This window comes from Quercus robur, chromosome 1 (genome assembly GCF_932294415.1).
Source record: "Quercus robur chromosome 1, dhQueRobu3.1, whole genome shotgun sequence".
NCBI lineage: Eukaryota > Viridiplantae > Streptophyta > Magnoliopsida > Fagales > Fagaceae > Quercus > Quercus robur.
The window spans coordinates 21295104-21319740 of record NC_065534.1 but is presented as its reverse complement, the minus strand read 5'-3'; the positions used below and the strand labels follow the sequence as shown (position 1 = coordinate 21319740).

At 36.4% G+C, this 24637-nt stretch overlaps 1 protein-coding gene, 1 long non-coding RNA gene and 1 pseudogene across 3 annotated transcripts in view; 1 reads left to right on the top strand and 2 right to left on the bottom strand.

Annotated features, from left to right (window-relative positions):
• The first annotated feature begins 2688 nt into the window (after positions 1 to 2688).
• The window catches only part of LOC126725233 (ras-related protein RABA4b-like), a 30840-nt gene continuing 8891 nt past the window's right edge, over positions 2689 to 24637 (top strand). The window contains exons 1-2 of one of the 2 annotated variants that reach the window (XM_050429806.1): positions 2935 to 3366; positions 4552 to 5487. In XM_050429806.1, the coding sequence (XP_050285763.1) occupies positions 3134 to 3366; positions 4552 to 5104 (786 nt within the window). In that variant the 5' untranslated portion in view covers positions 2935 to 3133 and the 3' untranslated portion in view covers positions 5105 to 5487. Of the gene's footprint in view, positions 3367 to 4551; positions 5488 to 24637 lie in introns of those variants that run through there. The other variant, XM_050429809.1, reaches the window with a different exon arrangement.
• LOC126725246 (uncharacterized) lies at positions 2941 to 4291 on the bottom strand. The gene is made up of 2 exons (XR_007655376.1): positions 3910 to 4291; positions 2941 to 3828 (listed from the first exon to the last, which is right to left on the bottom strand). It is a non-coding gene; the product is annotated as an uncharacterized LOC126725246 (long non-coding RNA).
• LOC126725205 ((+)-neomenthol dehydrogenase-like) overlaps positions 7076 to 24637 on the bottom strand; it is a 39563-nt pseudogene continuing 22001 nt past the window's right edge.

The window sequence follows — 24637 nt, the reverse complement described above, 5'->3', positions numbered from 1 at the left end:
TTTATAGGCTTCTTGGAGTCTAAAGAGATAAGCTCAAGAGGGTTTTAAACTCCAGCCCACTACCCCATCAAGCCCACATCTTTGATGCGTTAAAATATAGGGTAGAGAAAAAGATAAATTAGGGTTTTCATAAGAAGGGTTTCACCACTAAGGAGGCTAGCAGGTGTATTTTTCACTTGGAGTTTAGAGCACATACGATTGAAGAGGCAACCAAATTGTTCAAGGTATGATTTCTCACTGTTAGAAACAAAGAATTGAAAGTTTAGAATTTTATCATGGAAAACGTTAGGGATGTGTAGATTGTTTAAAAGAGATTTTCCTAGAATATGACTTGCACTTTTACGTTAGATTACCCACTGCCTACTACGTATATTCTTGAATTGAGCCATGGAATTACAAGTTCTAATCTATGATTATGGCGTACACTTTCTTTCGGATATGTGTACACACACACCTCAATGAAAAACAGTGGGCAATATCATTGACTTATTATATATATATATATATATATATATATATATATATATATATATAATAAGTCAATGATATTGCCCACTGTTTTTCATTGAGGTTATATGCTGTTAAACCTAGACATGGCATTTTTTGACCTGACTCGATCCGACCCGAAAAATACATGACTCGAACCTGATTTTTTTGACTTGAAGAAAAAATAGGTTGTCCCGTAACCCGGCCTGATTTTTTACGGGTCAACCTGACCCGAACCGAATAACCCGTGACCTGACCCGTTAAAAAAAAATCGCTAAAAATATATTTAAATTACATCCTGATACTAGGTTCATAAAGCACAAAGTACCAAAACTTATATTCAATATATTATATATTATAAAAAATGACTGTTTAATTCATCAAAAGTCAAAAGCTAGCTAGCCTAGCTTTAGTGCACTGCTTTCCATTAAAAAAAAAAGCCTAGCTTTAGCCTTCACACGTTACACCATTAGACCACACACGTTATACAAGGCAAGGGCCCTTCAGTGATTGCCAATTGCCATGAGACAAGACCATTAGACCACACACGTTACACAAGGCAAGGGCCCTTCAATGAATGCCAATTGCCATGAGACAAGACCATTAGACCACACACGTTACACAAGGCAAGGGCCAAGGCTGTCAAGAGTTAGACAACCATTAATTAAAAAAAAAAAAAAAAAAAAACGCATTCAGCTAAGCCACAATTTGCAAGTATGAATATTTGCAATGCTGAATTTGTTACCAACGTTGAGTAAATTGAGATTGAGATGTGATTCTTATAAAATATTTACTTATTCTTTTTTACTTATTCTTCTTTACTTAATATGTTATGTTTATTTTTAAATCTTTTTTTTGTTTAGTTTATCTTTTTAAGTAATCTAAGTTTACTATTATTTTAAATGCAACAAGAACATGTGCATTTAAGAAGACTGATAACTTGCTTCTTTGCTGACTTACTTATTTTGTTTGTTTTAAAATCTATCTCTTTTTGAAGATGTAAACTTGTAATTATATGCATTTTGACAGTGAACTATTAATATTGAAGACTTTTTCCATCATGAATTTATGACTATAAATAATTTTTGTCATGCTCAAAACTATCAGAATTGGAAGGATATTAACAAGTGGCATTAAGTGCAATTAATTTCTTAATTGATTTTATTCATTCTCTCTAAACAGGTGGTCATTGATTTGTTTTTGTAATTGTAAAAAAAAACTTGTTTGAAAAATACTGGTAAACCCGACCCGCAACCCGATTGACTCATTTAAAAATGACCAGTTTTGACCCGTGACCCGTTTTGACTAGCAAACCCGATTGACCCGACCCGAACCACCCGTTTTGCCACGTCTAGTTAAACCCATTGGGAGACATATTTGAGTGTGTGTGTGTGTGTGTGTATATATATATATTAAATCTTAGAATTGGCCTTTGTGTGTATGGCTTTCACGTTGTCCACTGTGGGTCCTTAGAACAAGTGAATATCGCCATCACGTTTTCTTTCGGATTTGTATATATTAAGTCCTATTAGTTTTGCCACGTCTTCTTTGGTTATATATGTTAGGATGGTTTAACGTTTTCTTTGGGGTTTTACATTAGACCCTAGGGTCCCTACAACTTGTATTCTATAACAAAAGTCAAGATTATAAAGTTTAAATAACGTATAAGGGTTTACTTTCTGTTAGGGCATATATCAAATCCTGAGTTTACAACATATTGGTTACTGCCTCTAGAGTTTAATAAATTCAAGGAAACATTTGTGGGTAGAGATTCCTTGCATTTGTGTTATTAATTAGTTCAACAAAGTATAATCTTTGTGAGTCGATTTGTATAATTTGATAAGATTTATATTTTGTGGAGGATATTAAGTAATTTCCATGATTAATTATAGGTCCTATTTAAGAGTGTTTTGAGACTTTTTGGGGGGTGTTTCGGTTGGACTTTCAGAGTGATTTAAGTGCTATAAGTAAAAGAGGCCAATTCTAAGATTTAATATATATACAAATATGTCTCCCAATGGGTTTAACAACATATAACCTCAATGAAAAACAGTGGGCAATATCATTGACTTGTGGTGTGCCTTTGTGTTAGAACTTCTTTCCCTCTCCCTTGTGTGTGTGTGTTTGTTTCTAAAAAAAAAAAAAAAAAAAAAAAAAAAAAAACCCATTTGGAGACATATTTGTATATATATTAAATCTTAGGATTGGCCTCCTTGTGTATGGCTTTCACGTTGTCCATTGTGGGTCCCTAGAACAAGTGAATATTGTCATCATGTTTTCTTTCGGATTTGTATATATTAAGTCCTATTAGTTTTGCCATGTTTTTCATAAGTCAATGATATTGCCCACCGTTTTTCATTGAGGTTATACGCTGTTAAACGTTTCTTTGCACATTAATAGAAAACAAAGAAGAAAAAGTCAAAAAAAAGAAAAAAAAAAGAAGAAGAATAAGAAGAAGTGAATAACGTTGTAGGGAAATTTTTTTCCAAATAATTGGATCGATCACACTTTGCACAGTTCACACAAATGCATATATATAGCCCTTCCTTTCCGATTCTTGAACTTCCATAAAGTATAGCTTAGACACTCATTACTCTCTCTCTCTCTCTCTCTCTCTCTCAAATTGCTTTTTTATAATAGAAAGAAAATGGCAAGCCAAGGTAAAGAAGGATATGGAGTTTCGGAACAGATGATTGACTATGAATTCAAGGTGGTGCTGATAGGAGATTTTGAGGTTGGGAAGTGTCAGATACTGGAACGTTGCGAACGCAAAGAGTCCAAGACTGATACTGCCGTTACTGTCAAGTACGAGACCCAAACCCTTCACATCGAGAAAAAGAGTGTTAAGGCCCACATTTGGGGCATCATTCGCCAAGAACGGTATGTCTAGCTCTACAAATTTCTCACTTTAATTCACAGTTTTAGTATTTTTTTAGGGTTTGTGTAAAACAATTTGTGTATAAGAAACACTACTCTTTGCATAATTCCTAAGGATTTGGTTTTAAGTTCAATGAGAACAGGGGCTTACAATGATTTTTTGTTGGAGGAATTAAATTGTGACACCAATATAGTAGCGTTTCAAAACGCCGCTATAGCCAACAACCACCAGCCACCCCACCCCACCATTGTCTCTCTCTCTCTCTCTACCCAACAAACCTAGCACATTCAGCCACCCAAACACCAATCACAACCCAAACCCAGCATATCCAGACACCCAAACATGATAAACAGCCCAAACAACATTGTCAGAAACAAAATACCCAAAATTTCAAAATATCTAAAAATTTAAAGAGCAATTTCTTGATCAAAGCCATGGGTTGTCGCTTCAGACCCCTCTGAAACCTACAAAATTTCAAACACAAAATTAATAAAACAAATAAGTAAAAAATGAAAGATGAAATATATGAAGAAAAAAACAAGTACCTTCTACGAGCTCTGGCAGTGAAGAGCTTGACAAGGTCGTCGGTGGACATGTCGAGAAGGGCATCCAAATCAACGCCTTTGAAGCGATCAAAACACCGATTCGGCCACCCAACACCAAACCCAAGACCGTTCCGGCCACCCAACATTGATCTGGGGAAGGGGAAATGCATCGGCGGCCGAGACTTTGCGGATCGGCAGCGAGGATCGGCGTTGGGGTTGGGTCGGTGCCATGGGTCAGCGACATGGATCTGCTGATGGTGGATCGGCAGCAAGCGTGAGAGTGGAGAGTTGTTCGGGTTTCTGCCAAAAAAAGAGAGTTATTCGGGTAGAAAGAGTGAAGTGTTTTTATTTCAAAAACTTTGGCTATTTCAAATTTTTTTTTTTTTTTTTTGGCTGGACTTGTGGTGGTGCTTTCCAAACGCCGCATTACTATATTTGATGAGGTCAGCTTCGATTAACTCACTTTGGTTTTTTTAAAGTTTTAAGAATTCAAGGCCGGAAAGTATGATAGATTTTCTTAACCCTTTTGAATGGGCATCAAGAGGTTGATGTTAATTTTAATAATTGGCTTTAGTATAATTGAATCAATTCTGTAAGTATAATTTATACTCATCTAATCATGTTTTTGGGTGGATTGAGCAGAAACAATGTAGATTCAAATGCAGATTACAAGGATGCTGATGGGGTAATACTGGTTTACGACGTAACTAACCGCAAGAGTTTTGATTGCATGACTCTTTGCCTGGAAGAGTTGCATCGCCATGCAAAGAAGAGACAAGCTATCATTCTGATAGGGAACAAAAGTGATTCTGAGAATGATCGTGAAGTTCTAAGAAAGGAAGCTTGTGGATTTGCTGAGAAGAACGGTTTGATTTTCTGGGAGATCTCGGCATTGGAAGGAGCTGATTTTGATAATGCCTTAAAGGATTTGTTGACAAACATTGTGAACATTAATAGCAATAACACTACCAATAATACCACCAATACCACCAACAGCAATAATACCACCACCAGTACCACCACATATACCACCACCAGCGATAATATCACTGCCACTAGTACCACCACTAGCACCACCGGCAATAATACCACCAATACCACCACCAACAGCTACAATAATAACAACACCAATCAGGCAGCAACAATTGGAATTTGGGCAACATCAATGTTGATAGTTTTTACAGAAGCAATATAAAACAAAATTTATATTTTTATTTAAAGATTGTTGTACCACACAACCATAGGTTCTTAATAAAACAAAACTATGTACCTCTCAAGACGAAATTCATGTATAAAAAAAAATTAAAAAAAAAAAAACGGTGTATGATTGTCTTATTTTCTTACCCAATTCAATGTACTCGGCTGATACCATATGCTTCTACTGCTAGATTCAGTAGTGGTTCTACTAAGACAACATGCTGTGCTTCTAAAAGATTGAGGCCATTGGCTCCATGCTGGATTAGGATCGATAACATCTGAAAATTTTTTGATGGTGGTTACTGGGCATTCACTTTTATATTTTCCATTGAATTGTTCTGTCCTCTAAATTTATGAACATCATGTTTTAGTTATTATCTACTATTGCTCTTAAATTTGGTATATGTTTATATAATGTGAAAAAGTATACTTAGCAAAACATAGAAAATATAAATAAAAATATTTTTAATAATTTTTTAATCGCCGCATTTTGCCGTACTTGCATCTTACTTTTTCAAAAATTGCCGAGTCCCGCACCCACACCCACACCTGCACCCGAATTACAAGAAGTCAGAAATAGCTAAGGAAAGTGGGGAAAATGGAACCACCACGCAGCGCATACCTCTGCTGAAACCGTCAACCAGTCAACCTTTTTTATTTATTTATTTATTTTTGTTTTTAACTTGTATGTTTAGGTCGATACCAGGCCTGCCTTGATTACTGAGTGTGCACGCTTATCAATACATATGGCTGACATATTGTTTTTAGTGGAGCCGAGCACTCCTGATGCTGTTGGACCCTCCAATTTTATTTATTTATTTATTATAATAGTTTTTAGAGCCCGGTTCATGGGTGCTTTTAGAGCACACATTAATAATTAATTTTTAAAAATATTTTATAAAAAATTAAAAAAGTTATAAAAAAAGTTGACAATTTTTTCGTTTTTTTATAAGAAATTTCCTAAAATTAATGTATGTCCTAAGAGTACACATTAGTAAAATCCTAATTTTTAAATCAAATTGGTTACTGTAACTAAAAATCAACCAGGAAAAAAAATCCCACAACAAGATTTTCAATTTTGCACCACGTCCCATTTAATTTTTAATTTTATGCCAAGTGAATTATTGAGTATAAAAATTGAAGAGTCCGAATTCAATTAGATTTAGAGTCCAATTTTCTGCTATATATCCATCTAATTTTTTAATTTTTGTGACAAATGAATTATTTGGTACAAAAATCAAAAAGTCTAAAATCAATTAAATTTTAAATTATATATAATTAAAATGAGAAACCATTACATACTTTAAAAATGTATGGTTTAAAAAAAGTGTAAACTAATACCACGTATAATTTGAATATCTTCTAAAAAATGTACTAATTTAAATCGTATAATTGTAATTATTTTTAATTGTATTCGTGCATATGCACAGGATTAGACACTAGTTTATACAAATAATTGTTCTTCAAATACATTTATTTTAAATCATCTCTCCAAATGTTATAATGGTTTCAGCAAAATTGTCATATTTCCCATTTTTTCATTTCGTTAGTTTCTTTCTTTTCCTTTCTCTATCCTTGTTCATTAATGCTGACAATGGCAGAGTAAGAAAAATCAGCTTGATTCCCAATTGAATAATTCAATAAATTGATTATTCATAGCTTTTAGTCTTCAGTTCAGAGTGTGCATAAAAGAATGAAACACAGTAGGTTGTATAGTTCACTTCAAAATGGGTGAGAATAGCCGGAAGTTCATCAACGCCACCATATCAAAAAAGAAAAAGAAAAAGTATGTCTTGTTTTCCAAAGCTAAAACCAATGCAATCTAATTCTTATCAAATATAAAGATAAAAATCATCTTTATCTTCTGAAGTTTATTAATAACGAAAGAAACATAGTTCTTATCCAAAACTTACAGAATCCAAGCTGCAGAAGTTAAATTTTGACATGCTGCAATGGAAATACAGCTGAATCAAAACTCAGCCACTTCAGTACAAACAAAATAGCAGCCAGTAGGGCTTCCATCAGGTAAAAGAGATGCATAACTAGGCCTCTAGCTCCCTCTTCTACACTCATTGTCCCTGTGTTCCAGTTTATATCTGTCTTGACATAGCCAGGATGAACACAGTTGATACACATTCTAGGGAACTTAATGGCAAGAATTCTAGTGTAGGCATTGAGAGTGGCCTTGGAGATGCTATAAGCAGGCACCATCAATGGCCATCCATTGCCTTCAAGTGCATTTGCTTTCAAGTCATGCAAAAATCTTCTTATAACGGCTTCCAATCTTTCTTCGGCTAGAGTCTCTACATCACTTAGTTCTTTTCTTATATGCTCCCAGGAATTCTCTGCATAAAGTGATGCTTGTATTAGATAATTTGTAATATAACACATTTGTTCCATGTGGTGCTAGTAACTCAATGAAATAATTGATAAAATGTGGCAATGATCAGTGGATAATCCAAGGATGCAATAACTGACAAACAGATTGCTCATTTAACTCCTCTGTTTGATTTAAGCAAAAAATTGATACTGTGAACTGGTCTGAACTCACTCTATCATTGTGTACATAGCAGATAATAATCAGTAAAGCACTGACGCGGCTACAGGGGTGCCACACCTGCGTCCAATGCGGCCCGACGTGGGGTGCGGTGGGTGACGCCTCTGCCCGCGCGTCGGTGTCGCGACCTTTTTTTTTTTTTTTTTTTTCGTTTCCGGATACGCGCCGACTCAGCCCCGACTTTGGCAGATTCGCGCCAAATCAGGCTGATTCGGGTTGAATCGGATAGTATCAGCTGAAATAGCCAAAACAAGCTGATTCAGGCAGAAATCGACTGATTTAGGCCGTACCGGCCGATTCAGGCTGATACCGGCTTTGAATCAGGACAAAATTCAAGTAAAAATTAAAAAAAATAATAATAATAAAAAAAGAAGGTGTACGAGTGTCTTATTTTCCTGCCCAATTCGATGTACCCGGCTAATAGCTTGTGCTTCTACTGCTAGATTTAGTAGCGATTCTACTAAGACAACGTGTTGTGCTTCTAAAAGATTGAGGCCATTGGCTCCATGCTGGATTAGGATCAATAACACCTGAAATTTTTTTGATGGTGGTTGCTGGGCATTCACTTTTATATTTTCCATTGAACTATTCTGTCCTCTAAATTTATGAACATCATGTTTTAGTTATTATCTACTATTACTCTTAAATTTGGTATATGTTTATATAATGTGAAAAAGTATGCTTAGCAATATATAGAAAATATAAACAAAAATATTTTTAATAATTTTTTAATCGCCGCATTTTGCCGTACTTGCACCTTACTTTTTCAAAAATTGCCGAGTCCCGCACCCACACCCACACCTGCACCCGAATCCGGAAACACACCTATGCTTCATAGATGATAATACGTGCCTTCTTTGCATCTAATATATAAGACTCTAATGTGAATGAAAATGAGATCCTCTTATGATGTTGGAGGTAAATCTAAGTAAGAGGCTACTATTCTGGGGAGCATTCATGTCATAATACACTCACGCTTAAAATGTACACCAAAAGAACTTCACTGTCATTTTGTCCTTTTGGAGATTTTTGTTTCTCATTGATTAAAATGCAATTTTCATCTTGCAAATTTGGTCCCAGTTGAATTTTTGTCCCTCAAAATAAAAAAGTTTCAATTAGTTTCTTAAAAATTTTAAGGGATGAGTTTTGTCATTTCTGCCAACATGGGGTTAAAAAATTGATAGGTGTCGGACACAACATTTTTCACAATTGTTGATTGGTGTTTAATAAAAGCAATGTCAATGTTAGACCCAAGTGAAAGTGATGTTGTTCCAATCACAAGCAATATCAACCATTGTGTTAGTTACCTTCATACCTTATACTCTCCTTTTTATTTATTTTTGGATATATGATTGTACGGGGTATGATCCCAGGCCCATTGGGCCTTGGGCCGAACATTCTCAAAAACCAAAATTGGGCCTAAACCTCTTAGTAAGTCCATCTCATTTTAGATGCGTGATAGAGAAGCCTACACCGGTCAAGTATGACTTGACCGGGGATGTGTTTGTCCGGAACAACACATGTCCTCGGCAACTCAGTACTGCCTTGGGGAATATCGTTGCCGAGCAATCTTTTGGAGGCAGGAACCAGTTCCAATGCCATCACCTCTGTTTCGATAGAGCTTATCCCTTGTTAGGAATAATCAAATTGGACCCCACACACACGAGTAAGACTAGAACGCAATCATGAAACCTCCACCAACCTCAAGCTATAAATAGGGGAAGTGAGTGAAGAGAAAGGAGTTGGTGATTCAGGGGAGAAAATAGAGAGTAGAGGAGAGAGAGAGAGCTAGTACCACCAAAAGGGGGAGCAACTTAGAAAGGAAAAGAAGGAGTTTGTGAGAGCTGAGGGGTTTCATTGGGTTGCTTGGCAAGGAACCACCCTTAGTAGGAAACATTAAGCCTACTGTACAAGTAAGTTGTGAGCCCAATTTCAAGCCTTGTCCGTTAAGGGAACTTTGGGTACACACAATGACAATTGGTACAAGGCTAAATGTCAAATATATGTATAGGTAGAGGAAGGTTAGCCTTTTACCTTTAGCTCACTCCTAAGGGAGGACACATTTACTATCCTTGCTCCTGCAGGGGAAAGCTGTAATAGTGGTAGGAGAGTTTCTGTTACTCTTCTCACACCATGGTAATTAGTATTCAAGAATTCTTCTGCTTTCTCATAATTTGTTTCAATCACTCTGTGAAGTTCAATCAACTTGTAAGCCTGCCCTGAGAGCTGCATTGAAGTAGTAGTTATGGATATCGGTCTGAACAAGGCATGCATCAAAATTACTGTCTTTATTTTTATGAACTTACCTATAGTGGCGACTCCAGAAATTTTGTCCAGGGTGTTCCTATTTCACTTTGAAAAAATTTCGAGTCATTTCGGGACGTTTCGGTAAATACTGACTAAAATTCAAGATTTGACCGGTATGAAGTTTGTGCTTAAAAAAAAAATGTTCTTAAAACCAAAATAAATTTACATTCTCTACACCAAAAAATCTCAAAAGGCAAAAAAAAAAAAGAAAAAAAAGAAAAAAAAAAAGAAATGAACAATGTGGTTTATATACCATTAATTGGGTGTCTTTTTTAACAATGTGTTTTTTTTTTTTTTTTTTTTTTTTTTTTTTTTTTTTTTAAACAAGTGGTACTCCTTTTTTTTTTTTTTTGCTAACCTTCAATAGTAATTCATTAAAAAAGATCAAAGCAGAGTGGGAAGTCTGCCTTACAGACTTCAAGTAACTCTACCTTACATACTTCAAGTAACTCTATTGGCAGACTATCCGTAAGAAAAGACATAAAGCAATGGATCCAAAGAGCTAGCTTGGCAGCACTGTGAGCTGCAGAATTACAAACTCTTTAGACCCAAACAAAAGAAACAGTACAAAAGGCCCTGCTTAAAGCAACAATATCACAAACAAGTGGTACTCCTATTTTTAACTGTCAGCTGCCTAAAGGATACTATTTGCCAGAAAAGAAAAAATGTGTCAATATTTGCTTGGGTGCCCATTTAATATTTCACCTACCCCACCTAACCCCACCATTTTTACCCAAATAGAGCCCCTAGTTTTCAAATTCTCTATCTCTGTGTTTTCTACTTCTATCTTACAAGGCACCACACTCTCTCTGCCACCCATTCTCTTTGTGCTGCAAATATGTGAACATTGTGAAGGTCGAAGTTTCATGAGTAATCCACCTTAAGCTCAAAGAATTATCAAAAGTCACCTTCAGTTTTTTACCCGTCTCACTCTTTCACTTTCTCTCTCTTACATTTTTTTTTTTTTTTTTTAAGATTTTAGTTCAAAATTTGTGTGGCATAAAAATTTTGAGGGTGTTCTTGATTTTGCTTGAGAGTGTTCATATATTTTTTTTTAAAGGTAAACAAATAAAAAAAATTTAAACTATTATATATATATTTTTTTTTCTAGGGCAGGGTGTTCCTGGGAACACCCTGCCCTCAACGTGGCGTCGCCACTGCTTACCTAGGATGAGGGGTCTATGTTTAAGGCCTTCCTAATCAACCACAACTCCAGAAGCTCCAGCATTATTAACCTGTAAAAGTCAAAGTAAAGTCATATTACATTTGTTAATTAATGAAAGATGGTTAATGATTCATTACACAAACTAAGGTTTATGTAAATTTTTTTTTTTTTTTTTTGGTACATAGTTAATGGATCACTCACTACACCCAAAGTTGGTGAACTTTTTTAAATATTAGAATTGATAAGAAAGGCATTATAAATTATTGTGTCAAATCACATAATTATAAATTATCAGAATTCATAATGAATGATCTAAGTGGTCAAAGGTTTTCACATCGAGCTAATTTTCAAGCATGCCTATCAGCCTATCATGATTATTCGTGATATCCAATGTCTGTGAAGTAGAGAGTTAATGGCAAGGACAAAAAAAAGCGTGTACAATTTAGGCAACATACTGAATGATTTGAGAAGAAAGTGTTCATACAAATTTCATCAAGGAACTTTTGGAGGCATTAACTGATTGTGAAGTCACTGCATCTCATTTTCATACAAATATATATACACATAAAGTAATGTGCTAAAAGAGATTTCAGCAAAATCCCACGTACCCGTGAAATAACTTGCCTAGCTATACACTTTAATTGAATGGTTGGTATAAGATTCAAATTGGAAAGAATTTCATCCTAAAATCCCACATACACTTAATAATTTGGCAATACATTTTACTTGAATGGTTGGTATAAGGTTCTAATTGGAAAGAATTTATTAAGAGCCTTGTAATTCAGTAACACTATTCTTTCTGAAGAGAATAACGGTTTGAACACCCTCTCCAACTTGATGTAATAATTAGAAATATAAAAAATTAAAAAAAATGGAAAGAATTTCATCCTTACCAAGATATAAAGCCTGACAAATTTTTGATTGATTGTGTGATGTGTGTGGATGTGTGATGAGTCCTACATTGGGTATTTACTGGGTAGATCTGGGCTTTATTAACAACTACAAGAAACCTCAATTGTGACTAGTCCTTTTGAGGTATAGTACAGATGTGGCTAGCGCTTTTCCTTTGGTCATTACATATGCATAATTACTTACATACAATTGGAGTTTAGAGCACAAACAATTGAAGAGGCAACCAAATTGTTCAAGGTATGATTTCTCACTTTTAGAAACAAAGAATTGAAGGTTTAGAATTTTAACAAGGAAAACATTAGAGATGTGTAGATTGTTTAAAAGGGATTTTCCTAGAATATGACTTGCACTTTTACGTTAGATTACCCACTGCCCACTACATATATTCTTGAATTGAACCATGGAATTACAAGTTTTAATCTATGATTATGGCTTACGTTTTCTTTTGGATATGTACATATATATATATATATATATGTATGTATGTATGTATATAAAATAAGTCAATGATATTGCCCACCGTTTTTCATTGAGGTTATATGCTGTTAAACCCATTGGGTGACATATTTGTATATATATTAAATCTTAGAATTGGTCTCTGAGTGATGGCTTTCACGTTGTCCAATGTGGGTCCCTAGAACAAGTGAATATTGCCATCACGTTTTCTTTCGGATTTGTATATATTAAGTCCTATTAGTTTTGCCACGTTTTCTTTGGTTATATATATTAGGATGTTTTAACGTTTTCTTTGGGGTTTTATATTAAGCCCTAGGGTCCCTACAGCTTGTATTCTAGAACAAAAGTCAAGATTATAAAGCTTAAATAATGTATAAGGGTTTACTTTTCGTTGGGGCATATATCAAAGCCTAAGTTTACAACATATTGGTCACTGCCTCTAGAGTTTGATAAATTCAAGGAAACATTTGTGGATAGAGATTCCTTGCATTAGTGTTATTAATTAGTTCAACAAAGTATAATCTTAGTGAGTCAGTTTGTATAATTCGATAAGCTTTATATTTTGTGGAGGATATTGAGTAATTTCCATGATTAATTATAGGTCCTATTTAAGAGTGTTTTGAGACTTTTTGGAGGGTGTTTCGGCTGGACTTTCAGAGTGATTTAAGTGCTGTAAGTAAAAGAGGCCAATTCTAAGATTTAATATATATACAAATATGTCTCCTAATGAGTTTAATAGCATATAACCTCAATGAAAAACGGTGGGCAATATCATTGACTTATTTATATATATATATATATATATATATATATATATATGTACATATCCAAAAGAAAACGTAAGCTATAATCATAGATTAGAACTTGTAATTTCATGGCTCAATTCAAGAATATATGTAGTGGGCAGTGGGTAATCTAACGTAAAAGTGCAAGTCATATTCTAGGAAAATCCCTTTTAAACAATCTACACATCCCTAACGTTTTCCATGATAAAATTCTAAACCTTCAATTCTTTGTTTCTAATAGTTAGAAATCATACCTTGAACAATTTGGTTGCCTCTTCAATTGTATGGGAGTAGACAATTTTGTGGTGCTACAAAATAGGTGAGAAAATTAAAGTTTTAGTGCATACAATTTGGTGCGGCAGTTAAAATAATAAATAAATAAATAAAAGAGGAAGATGTTTTATGGGCTTCTTGGAGTCTAAAGAGATAAGCTCAAGTGTGTTTTAAACTCCAGTCCACTACCCCATCAAGCCCACATCTCTGATGCGTTAAAATAGTGTAGAGGAAAAGATAAATTAGGGTTTTCATAAGAAGGGTTTCACCACTAAGAAGGCTAGGAGGTGTATTTTTCACTTGGAGTTTAGAGCACATACAATTGAAGAGGCAACCAAATTGTTCAAGGTATGATTTCTCACTGTTAGAAACAAAGAATTGAAGGTTTAGAATTTTATCATGGAAAACATTAGGGATGTGTAGATTGTTTAAAAGGGATTTTCCTAGAATATGACTTGCACTTTTACGTTAGATTGCCCACTGCCAACTACGTATATTCTTGAATTGAGCCATGGAATTACAAGTTCTAATATATGATTATGGCTTACGTTTTCTTTCGGATATGTACATATATATATATATATATATATATATATATATAAAATAAGTCAATGATATTGCCCACCGTTTTTCATTGAGGTTATATGCTGTTAAACCCATTGGGAGACATATTTGTTTATATATATATATATATATATTTATATATATATATATTAAATCTTAGAATTGGCCTCTGTGTGTATGGCTTTCACGTTGTCCAGTGTGGGTCCCTAGAACAAGTGAATAATGCCATCACGTTTTCTTTCGGATTTGTATATATTAAGTCCTATTAGTTTTGCCACGTTTTCTTTGGTTATATATATTAGGATGGTTTAATGTTTTCTTTGGGGTTTTATATTAAACCCTAGGGTCCCTACAGCTTGAATTCTAGAACAAAAGTCAAGATTATAAAGCTTAAATAATGTATAAGGGTTTACTTTCCGTTGGGGCATATATCAAATCCTGAGTTTCCAACATATTGGTTATTGCCTCTAGAGTTTGATAAATTCAAGGAAACATTTGTAGGTAGAGATTCCTTGCATTAGTGTTATTAATTAGTTCAACAAAGTATAATCTTAGTGAGTTAGTTTGTATAATTCGATAAGCTTTATATTTTGTGGAGGATATTAAGTAATTTCCATGATTACTTATAGGTCCAATTTAAGAGTGTTTTGAGACTTTTTGGAGGGTGTTTCGACTGGACTTTCAGAGTGATTTAAGTGCTGTAAGTAAAAGAGGTCAATTCTAAGATTTAATATATATACAAATATGTCTCCCAATGGGTTTAACAGCATATAACCTCAATGAAAAATGGTGGGCAATATCATTGATTTATATATATATATATATATGTACATATCCGAAAGAAAACGTAAGCCATAATCATAGATTAGAACTTGTAATTCCATGGCTCAATTCAAGAATATACGTAGTGGGCAGTGGGCAATCTAACGTAAAAGTGCAAGTCATATTCTAGGAAAATCCCTTTTAAACAATCTACACATCCCTAACGTTTTCCATGATAAAATTCTAAACATTCAATTCTTTGTTTCTAACAGTGAGAAATCATACCTTGAACAATTTGGTTGCCTCTTCAATTGTATGGGAGTAGACAATTTTGTGGTGCTACAAAATAGGTGAGAAAATTAATGTTTTAGTGCATACAATTTAGCACGGCAGTTAAAATAATAAATAAATAAATAAAAGAGGAAGATGATTTATGGGCTTCTTGGAGTCTAAACAGATAAGCTCAAGTGGGTTTTAAACTACAGCCCACTACCCCATCAAGCCCATATCTCTGATGCGTTAAAATATAGGGTAGAGGAAAAGATAAATTATGGTTTTCATAAGAAGGGTTTCACCACTAAGGAGGCTAGGAGGTGTATTTTTCACTTGGAGTTTAGAGCACATACAATTGAAGAGGCAACCAAATTGTTCAAGGTATGATTTCTCACTGTTAGAATCAAAGAATTGAAGGTTTAGGATTTTATCATGGAAAACATTAGGGATGTGTAGATTGTTTAAAATGGATTTTCCTAGAATAGGACTTGCACTTTTACATTAGATTACCCATTGCTCACTACGTATATTCTTGAATTGAGCCATGGAATTACAAGTTCTAATATATGATTATGGCTTACGTTTTCTTTCGGATTTGTACATATATATATATATATATATTTTTTTTTTTATATATATAAAATAAGTCAATGATATTGCCCACCGTTTTTCATTGAGTTTATATGTTGTTAAACCCATTGGGAGACATATTTGTATATATATTAAATCTTAGAATTGGCCTCTGTGTGTATGGCTTTCACGTTGTCCATTGTGGGTCCCTAGAACAAGTGAATATTGCCATCATGTTTTTGAAAGTTCAAAAACGTGTACAAAACACCTTTGAACGTTTAGACCCCCAAATTACAACTTAACCAATACAAGCAATATGTCAAACAACTAGTGTGCGGAAACTTAACACATGCTATAATACGAAATTGGTTAAAGACTATCTAAGCCATAACAAAATAAAACCACAGCAGATAATAAAAAGGCAAAGATAGAGAGGAAGGAAGATGCAAACACAAAGACAACACGCGATGTGTTATCGAAGAGGAAACCGAAGTCCTCGGCGAAAAACCTCTCTGCCGCCCTCCAAGCGGTAAACAATCCACTAGAAAATACAGTTGGGATACAATGACAGCAATAGATCCTCCAAGCCTAATCTACCCAGTGCACCTAAGCCCTCCAAGCTTCTTGCTCCAACGAGGTTGCGCCGAACCTTTTTCTTTTCTAGCTTCCCGGATTCCGCTACTAGACCGTAGCATCAACCAATGAAGATTGGTTCCTTCCTAACTGCTTCCCAGAAATCCAAACAACTGTCTCACAGTGATGATGATGGTGAGAACCAGGTTTGGTATAATGCCTCTCAAGGATTTGACAATGGAGAGGAAGAGAGTAGAGGAATTTGAAGAGACTCTAAGGTATAGATTGTGGGTGAAATAATCTTGTTTTTCTTTAGGGTTTCTCTCTCAAAATTCTCTCTGGAAGCCCTCTTTCAATCGTGGGTAAAAGGGGTATTTATACTGGAGTGGGAGAGGAATGTGAAACGTCAGGTTTTACAAAACAGGGGTGGCTCGCGGCTTGACCTCGCGGCTTGACTAAGTCGCGAGATCCAGTCGCGAGTTAACCGTATGGCCAGTTGTCCTGTTTTGTCCTGTAGTGCTCCAGCTAGCATGACTGTTCATCTTCCAGCATGCTTGGCACGTGTGCTGCTTCTGGCGGCTTGCAGCCGCGAGTCACCCGTGAGTCCCAACCGTGAGTCTCTGTTTTCTTGCACACTCTTGAGCAATCTTCACTCTATCTCACTCACTACCCTTACAACAAACCCACCTAATTACAGGGTTACTAAATGCTGAATTACAAGCAAATTTGGCACGGAATAAAGCCAATTAGATGGTTGAATAAATTCAACCTTACAATCTCCCCCTTTGGCTATTCCGTGACAAAACCCTAAAACAGACTCTAGACTTAACATGTGAGTTGGGAACAGTTGAACAAAACTCACTCACACCTAACTCTAGAAGCTGTGAAGCACTTGAATCATATGAACATAATACTCCTGAAACACAACAATACAACATGATCATTGTAAGCAGAAAATTATAAATGCATATGAAACAGGCAATATGTGATCAAGCAAAGATGGAGTTAAGAAACAAATCATGGCTTGATCAACCAAGTGAACACCACAAGGTAGTGATCACAGTGCTCATTCACACTTGGAATGAACACAAGGACATACAAGTTAACAAGCACAAGGCAAGACACTTGTATGCTCAACACTCAACCAATGCATAACACACAAGGTATATGCATCTAGGAACAATCCTACAAGGGCACAAGAGTGACAGTACATAAACCAAAATGCAGAACATTTAGATTAAAGTACTGATTTCAACATAGCATAAAGGCTGCATTAAGCAAGGTACATACCATAAAGCCTACAAACTATGCATAAAACATTAACCCTAAAAGCTTACAAAAGCACATGGGTACAAACACAAAAACATCCTGAATAACAGTTTACAAAACACAATATATCAACTTAAAGAGAAAATTGAAACTGAAGAAGAATGTAAAGACACTCCCCCTTAGGTAATGACACTCCCCCTTAGGTAATATCCTCCCCCTCTGATCATGTCTATCACTCCCCCTTTTTGTCATGGAATAGGCTAGTCATCCTCTTCCAGCTTTCTCTGAATTTGATCCAATTGAGTTTGAAGAGAAGTAAACTTCATATCCCATCGAGTGCTTTGATGGTGTAGAGAAGCTGTGAGTCCAGACAACTTTGTATTCAACTCGTGGACAGAGGATACAATGCGATCAAGTTTCTCATCTAGGGAGAGAGTGCTAAACTGAGAGTCACTGTGAGATGCAGAAGTTTCTGGTTTGGCTCTCTTCCGACTATGTCCAATGCTTGCATTGAATGTACGCATGTTGATTGGACTTGGTTTGGAGATAGGAGATTCATCAGCCGTTGGATAAATTCCCTTGAGCTTCAAGATCCGTGAAATGAGACTGCAGAAAGGAACGCATATCCGAGACTCAGTTCGAAGAACCGTTTTGCGCAGAACATGAAAGATATGAGCACAGATGTCTATTTCCACATCAGAGATTAGATCATGAAGAAACAAAGCACGTCCGAGGTTCATATACCCAGTGCTTGATAAAGGGTACAAATTGTGAAACATCACAATTGTAAGCACTCTCAGTTTTGGAGAAAGAGAGGAAACACTGATGGATTTGCCATTGGGTGAGAACTCCAAGTCTTGACCAAGACTTTCTTTGAGAAGCTCCTCATCAGGACAGAGATCATCATAAACCGGTGAATGTCGGAAAATGGGTCTGTTGATGTGAAGAATTTCTGCCAGATATGTAGGAGAGACAGAAAAGCTCTTTTTCCGAACCCAGCACTTAAGTTCATCTCCTTCCACAATTGCGTTAGCATAAAATTCTTTTACCAACTCTTCATACGCGTCATCCGGATCAGAGAGAAGGTAATTCCAATCCTTGTGAGCAAACCATTTCGGAATGTCAGTGTCATGAAGTGAGGACTGATCCAAAGCTCTTTCTAGTAATGGTTTGGCATGTAGAAAGAAATTCTCATAAGACTGATAGGCTGCATATGATCTGAACTTGTTGGGATCGAATCTTTTTGATGAAGAGCGAGTCCCTTTTGGTTGAGGTGGGTAATCATCAACATCAATTACTGGTTCCTTCCCTTTGGAACTACCTCCTTTCACAGCAGCTTTCTTGAATGGTGACATGACCAGTCTGCATTATGAACAAGGGAAATGACAGAACACAATCCAACAGACTATATTAGCAGTGGGTTAGTGGAAATTTAGGGACAATGAAGAAACCCTAATAGCTGGATGAAAATGGTCAGAAAATAGCAATGAGGGACACAAATGGCCCAAATTGAACTACACAGTAGAGGGAGTCCAAATAGAACCACATAATCAGCTGAAAAAGGACCCACATTCAACAACACATCAACAGGATACCACACAGGATCATAGTGAAACACGACATCAACGGTAGATCAGACAAAAATAGCTAACCCTAGCTAAGCACATGATGAAGAACACAACCACCAAAATAAACTAGCTCAAAAACAGAAACACAAGCTTCCATAAGCTAAGCATGGACAAAGAGTAATAGTTGAGCTAAAAACCCATCACAAAATCACAATCAAATGTGAATAATCCAGAGGGAAAACCATAACAACAAGTAAAATAGAGTTCAAGACAGAAAAACCATACCTGTTAGTCGACGATTTTGAGCTGAAAAGAGGCAAATAATGGAGATCGAAAATGGAGGCACGGTGTGAATGGGTAAGAGCAGATGAGAAAGACAATGAACAGTCACAAAAAGATCGAGGGAAAAACAAAAAGTTTAAAAACTGCCCCTGTATGTCCAAAACACGCGATTTTCGCGACTGAAACGAGTCGCCAAAAAGTCGCCAGATCAAGCCGCCAAAACACTCAAGGACAAAAATTTGAAAATTTTTTCTAAGTGTTTTTCGTGACTGAAAGGTCTACCCGCGAGTGAGTCGCGAGCTGAGCCGCGAAAATCTCTGAGTAAACCACGCGACTGGACCTTCCACTCGCGAACAAGTCGCCAAAAATTACTCGCGAAGACGCGACTGAGGCACGCGACTTGATATACCCGCGACTGAGCCGCCAAAACAGGGCAAAACTGGATTTTTGAAATTTTCAGATTTTTCAAACAAAAGACTTTCCAAAAATACCTAAAACACTCAAAAATCTTTTTGTGCTTGAATTAACAAAGATTGAGCATGTGAAAACACATTTCATCAAGTACAATCACACAAATGAATATGGCATTTATTGAATAAACTTGTGTGTTGTGTGTGGATATCAACAATGAGATAGTCCTTCGTCTAATGTGAAGCTTCAATGATCAATTCAACCAAGGTATACACAATTAGCACTAAATCATGTGACCCATCTCAATTATAGAAATATGTATATATGACCTCCCACACAACTTGATAACATAACTTGGAGCTTATCATTTGACTCCACTTTCAATCATAACATTTGATCTTTTTGATCTTTTGAGGCAATCATCTCTCATTGTGAGAGTGATATATGACATTTCACTTTAAAGAACAGGCCTTTGGCCTTTTTGAATAAACATTCACTTTAATAAAAGGTCGCTTACCCTTTTTCCTGGTCAAATACTAGAATGTGCGACAGGCTTTTGCAGCTCAATATCTCTTTTCATTTGGAGATTTACATTTGGTGAGCTCTTTATAGCAAAACAAAAATAAAGAGTGGGAAGATATATAGACACAAGTCTATGCATGTCTCAAGATCAACAAAACCATTCACTAATCATTCATGACAAGTTTGAAGATCTATTTACAACAATCACAAAGATTTCAAGATTTCTCCCACAGAGATATGAGTGCAAAGAAACAAGCAATGCTCGAAAATGCACAATGCCATTAGCACAAAGGTACAAGGCAAAACAAGTTTTGAAACAAAAACTCAACAATGTCAATCAAGCTTTCTGATTTTCTAATTTTTATGTGATTTTTGGATTTTTGACACAAAAGAAGAAAATGATTGAACAAACATAAAAAGAAACAACAGTATTCACAAATGGACAAACAAACAACAAACATGTTGCACAAAGAGCTAATCAAAGAGGTGTGTACCCCAACACAAACAGACTTATCATATTATAAATATGTGAAGCACACAACACACAAGAGAGTCAAGGAATTGTACCAACACCAATGGTCTTACGGAGTGATTCAAACCGTGGACCATCGAGAGGCTTGGTGAAGATATCCGCCTTTTGATTGTCGGTGTGTATGAACTCAAGACACGCAACTCTTTCCTCTACCAAATCCCGAATGAAATGGTAACGTATCTCTATGTGTTTGGATTTTGAATGCTGGACAGGATTCTTGGAAAGATTGATGGCACTGGTGTTGTCACAGAAGACACACATCGTTTCTTGAGGAATTCCATAGTCATGAAGTAATTTCTTCATCCAAAGAAGCTGAGTGCAGCAACTTCCAGCAGCGATGTATTCTGCTTCTGCAGTAGATAGAGACACTGAATTCTGCTTCTTGCTCATCCACGAGACAAGATTGTTACCAAGATAAAAACAGCCGCCTGAAGTGCTTTTCCGATCGTCTACACTGCCAGCCCAATCAGCATCTGAATACCCAGCAAGACGAGCATTTGAGTCTTTTGAATACCACAGACCATAGTTTGCAGTACCATTCACATATCGAATGATTCGCTTAGCAGCAGTCAGATGAGATTCCTTCGGATTAGCTTGGTACCTGGCACAAACGCCCACACTGAAAGCAATGTCCGGTCTACTGGCTGTAAGGTAGAGCAAACTCCCTATGATGCTCCTATACAATGTAGGACTTACTTCAACTCCCGACGAATCCACATTCAGTTTAGTGGAAGAGCTCATGGGAGTGGAGGCATGTTTTTTGGAGTCTAGTCCAAACTTCTTGACAATGTTTCTGGCATACTTCTCTTGAGATACAAATATACCCTCCTTCTGTTGTTTGACTTGAAGACCCAAGAAGAATGTGAGCTCCCCCACCATACTCATCTCAAACTCCTTCTTCATCTCCTCAGAAAATTCAGTAGCACGATCTTCGATAGTTGCCCCAAACACTATGTCATCAACATAGACTTGTGCCACAAGGAGATAATCTTCATCATTTTTGACAAACAGAGTTCGATCGGCATACCCTCTCTTGAAACCTCTATCTAGAAGATAATGTGTAAGACGATCGTACCAGGCTCTAGGCGCTTGTTTTAAGCCATAAAGGGCTTTCTTCAATCTTAATACATGATCTGGAAAATGAGGATCCTCAAATCCTTTTGGTTGCTCAACAAATACTTCTTCATTTAGATATCCATTCAGAAATGCGCACTTTACATCCATTTGATAAAGTTTGAAATTCAAAGTGCACTCAATGGACATGAGGATTCGAATGGATTCGAGTCTTGCCACCGGAGCGAATGATTCATCAAAATCCACTCCTTCTACTTGAGTGTATCCTTGAGCTACTAACCGAGATTTGTTTCGAATTATCTCTCCATCTTCATCAGTTTTGTTTTTAAAAATCCATTTTGTGCCTATAACATGAACGTTCTCAGGCCGTGGAGCAAGTTCCCACACATCATTCCTCACAAACTGATTCAGCTCTTCATGCATTGACTTAACCCAATTCTCATCTTGAAGAGCCTCTTCAACCCTTTTTGGTTCAAACTGTGCAAGATAACAGTGATATATTACATGATTGGCTAGCAGAATGTTTCCTTTCCTGAGGCGAAGACCGTCATCAAGAGATCCTATGATATTACTTTCCGGATGATTCTTGATAACTCTTGAAGATGGCCTTTTTGAAGTGGAAACTTCATCACTACGAGAGATAGGAGGATGAACTTCTGGAGGAGTAAGAGGACTTGATGTTCTAGACATCGATCTCGTTTCCATTCTTGGGTTGATGGGAGTCGATTCTACTTCTGGTATAGGTTCTTCACCTTCTATATCCAAAGCTTCTACCTCAACATCGGGCTCTTTGGTGCTTGGCCCTTCTACATCATCAATCATTTCCACCTTAGGTAAGGCATCATCAATCTTGACATTTATGGACTCCATCACAGCCTTTGTTCTCTTGTTAAACACTCTATACGCTCGACTTGTAGTAGAGTAGCCAAGAAAAATACCCTCATCACTTCTCGCATCAAACTTCCCAAGATTCTCTCGATCATTTAGGATATAGCATTTACTTCCCAACACCCGGAAATACTTCACCTTAGGCTTCTTCCCATTCCATATCTCATAGGCAGTCTTCTTTGTACCAACTCGAAAGAAAATCCTATTGCCAATGTGACACGAGGTGTTGACAGCTTCTCCCCAAAATTTTTGAGGTATTTGCTTGTTAAGCAACATGACTCTTGCCATCTCCTGAATCACACGATTTTTTCTCTCTACCACTCCATTTTGTTGTGGAGTTTTGGGAGCTGAAAATTCTCTTTTAATTCCATTCTTCTCACAGAAGGAATCGAATCTTGCATTCTCAAATTCCCTCCCATGATCACTTCTAACTTTGGCTATCGGAATCCCTTTTTCGTTTTGTAGTTTCTTGCACAGAATCTCCAACCTCTCACAAGCTTCTGATTTTTCTCTAAGGAATTCAACCCAAGTGTATCTTGAGTAGTCGTCCACAATGACCATAATGTATCTCTTCCCCCCTAGGCTTTCAGTTCTGGTAGGCCCCATTAGATCAACATGAAGTAACTCTAAGCACCGAGAGGTGGCTATCACATTCACCTTGTGATGACTTGCCTTAGTTTGCTTCTCCATTTGACATGCACCACAAACGGTCTTCTTCACTTTTCCAAACTTAGGAAGTCCCTCGACTGCTTCAAGTTTGGAGACTTTTGCTACTTGTTTGAAGTTGGCATGCCCAAATCTGTGATGCCACAGCTCCAACATATCCACACGAGCACTTCTACATGATATGGGTGCCGTGGGAACTATTCCATAACAGTTATCTGTAGTCCGATTTCCTTCCAAAACCTGAATCCCCTCTTCATTGATGATCAAACATCCCTTCTTAGAGAATTGTACCAGGAAATCATCATCACAAATTTGAGTGATGCTCAGCAAATTCGCCTTCAGCCCTTTTATGTATAGCACATCTTTCAACAGAGGCAAACCAGGTATCTCAATGGTTCCTTTGCCTAGAACTTGAGCATGACTTCCATCACCAAAGGTCACATAGTCACCAACATTTTCTTTGAGTGTCTTAAACAGTGACTTATCCCCTGTCATATGGCGAGAACACCCACTGTCAAGATACCACAAACACGCATTAAACACCTTCAATGAGGTATGCACAAATAGGTTCACATGTGACAGACATTCTTGACCTTCAAACACAAACTCATCATCAGTTTTCATGCTTCTTTCAGATTGATTTTTCATTTTCAGATTCTCAATCATCTCACACAACATTCTATTCTTTCTTTTATATTTCTTAATCAATTATTTAGATTCAGATATGCTACTGTGTAAGACATGATTCTGATTTTCAAGATATTCCAGCATGTGAACAAATACTCTAGCATGTTTCTTAGTTTTTAACAACTCTACAAGATCATCAGTAAGACACCTTTCAGACATATGCATAGAGTCATTTTCACAAACACTTAAGCTACAATTCAGCATGGTATATTCCAAAACAACAATCACAACACAGGGGTCTAGGATCACACTTAGGTAATAAAACCACAACAAGTGTACCCGCTCTGATACCAATTGAAAGTTCAAAAACGTGTACAAAACACCTTTGAACGTTTAGACCCCCAAATTACAACTTAACCAATACAAGCAATATGTCAAACAACTAGTGTGCGGAAACTTAACACATGCTATAATACGAAATTGGTTAAAGACTAT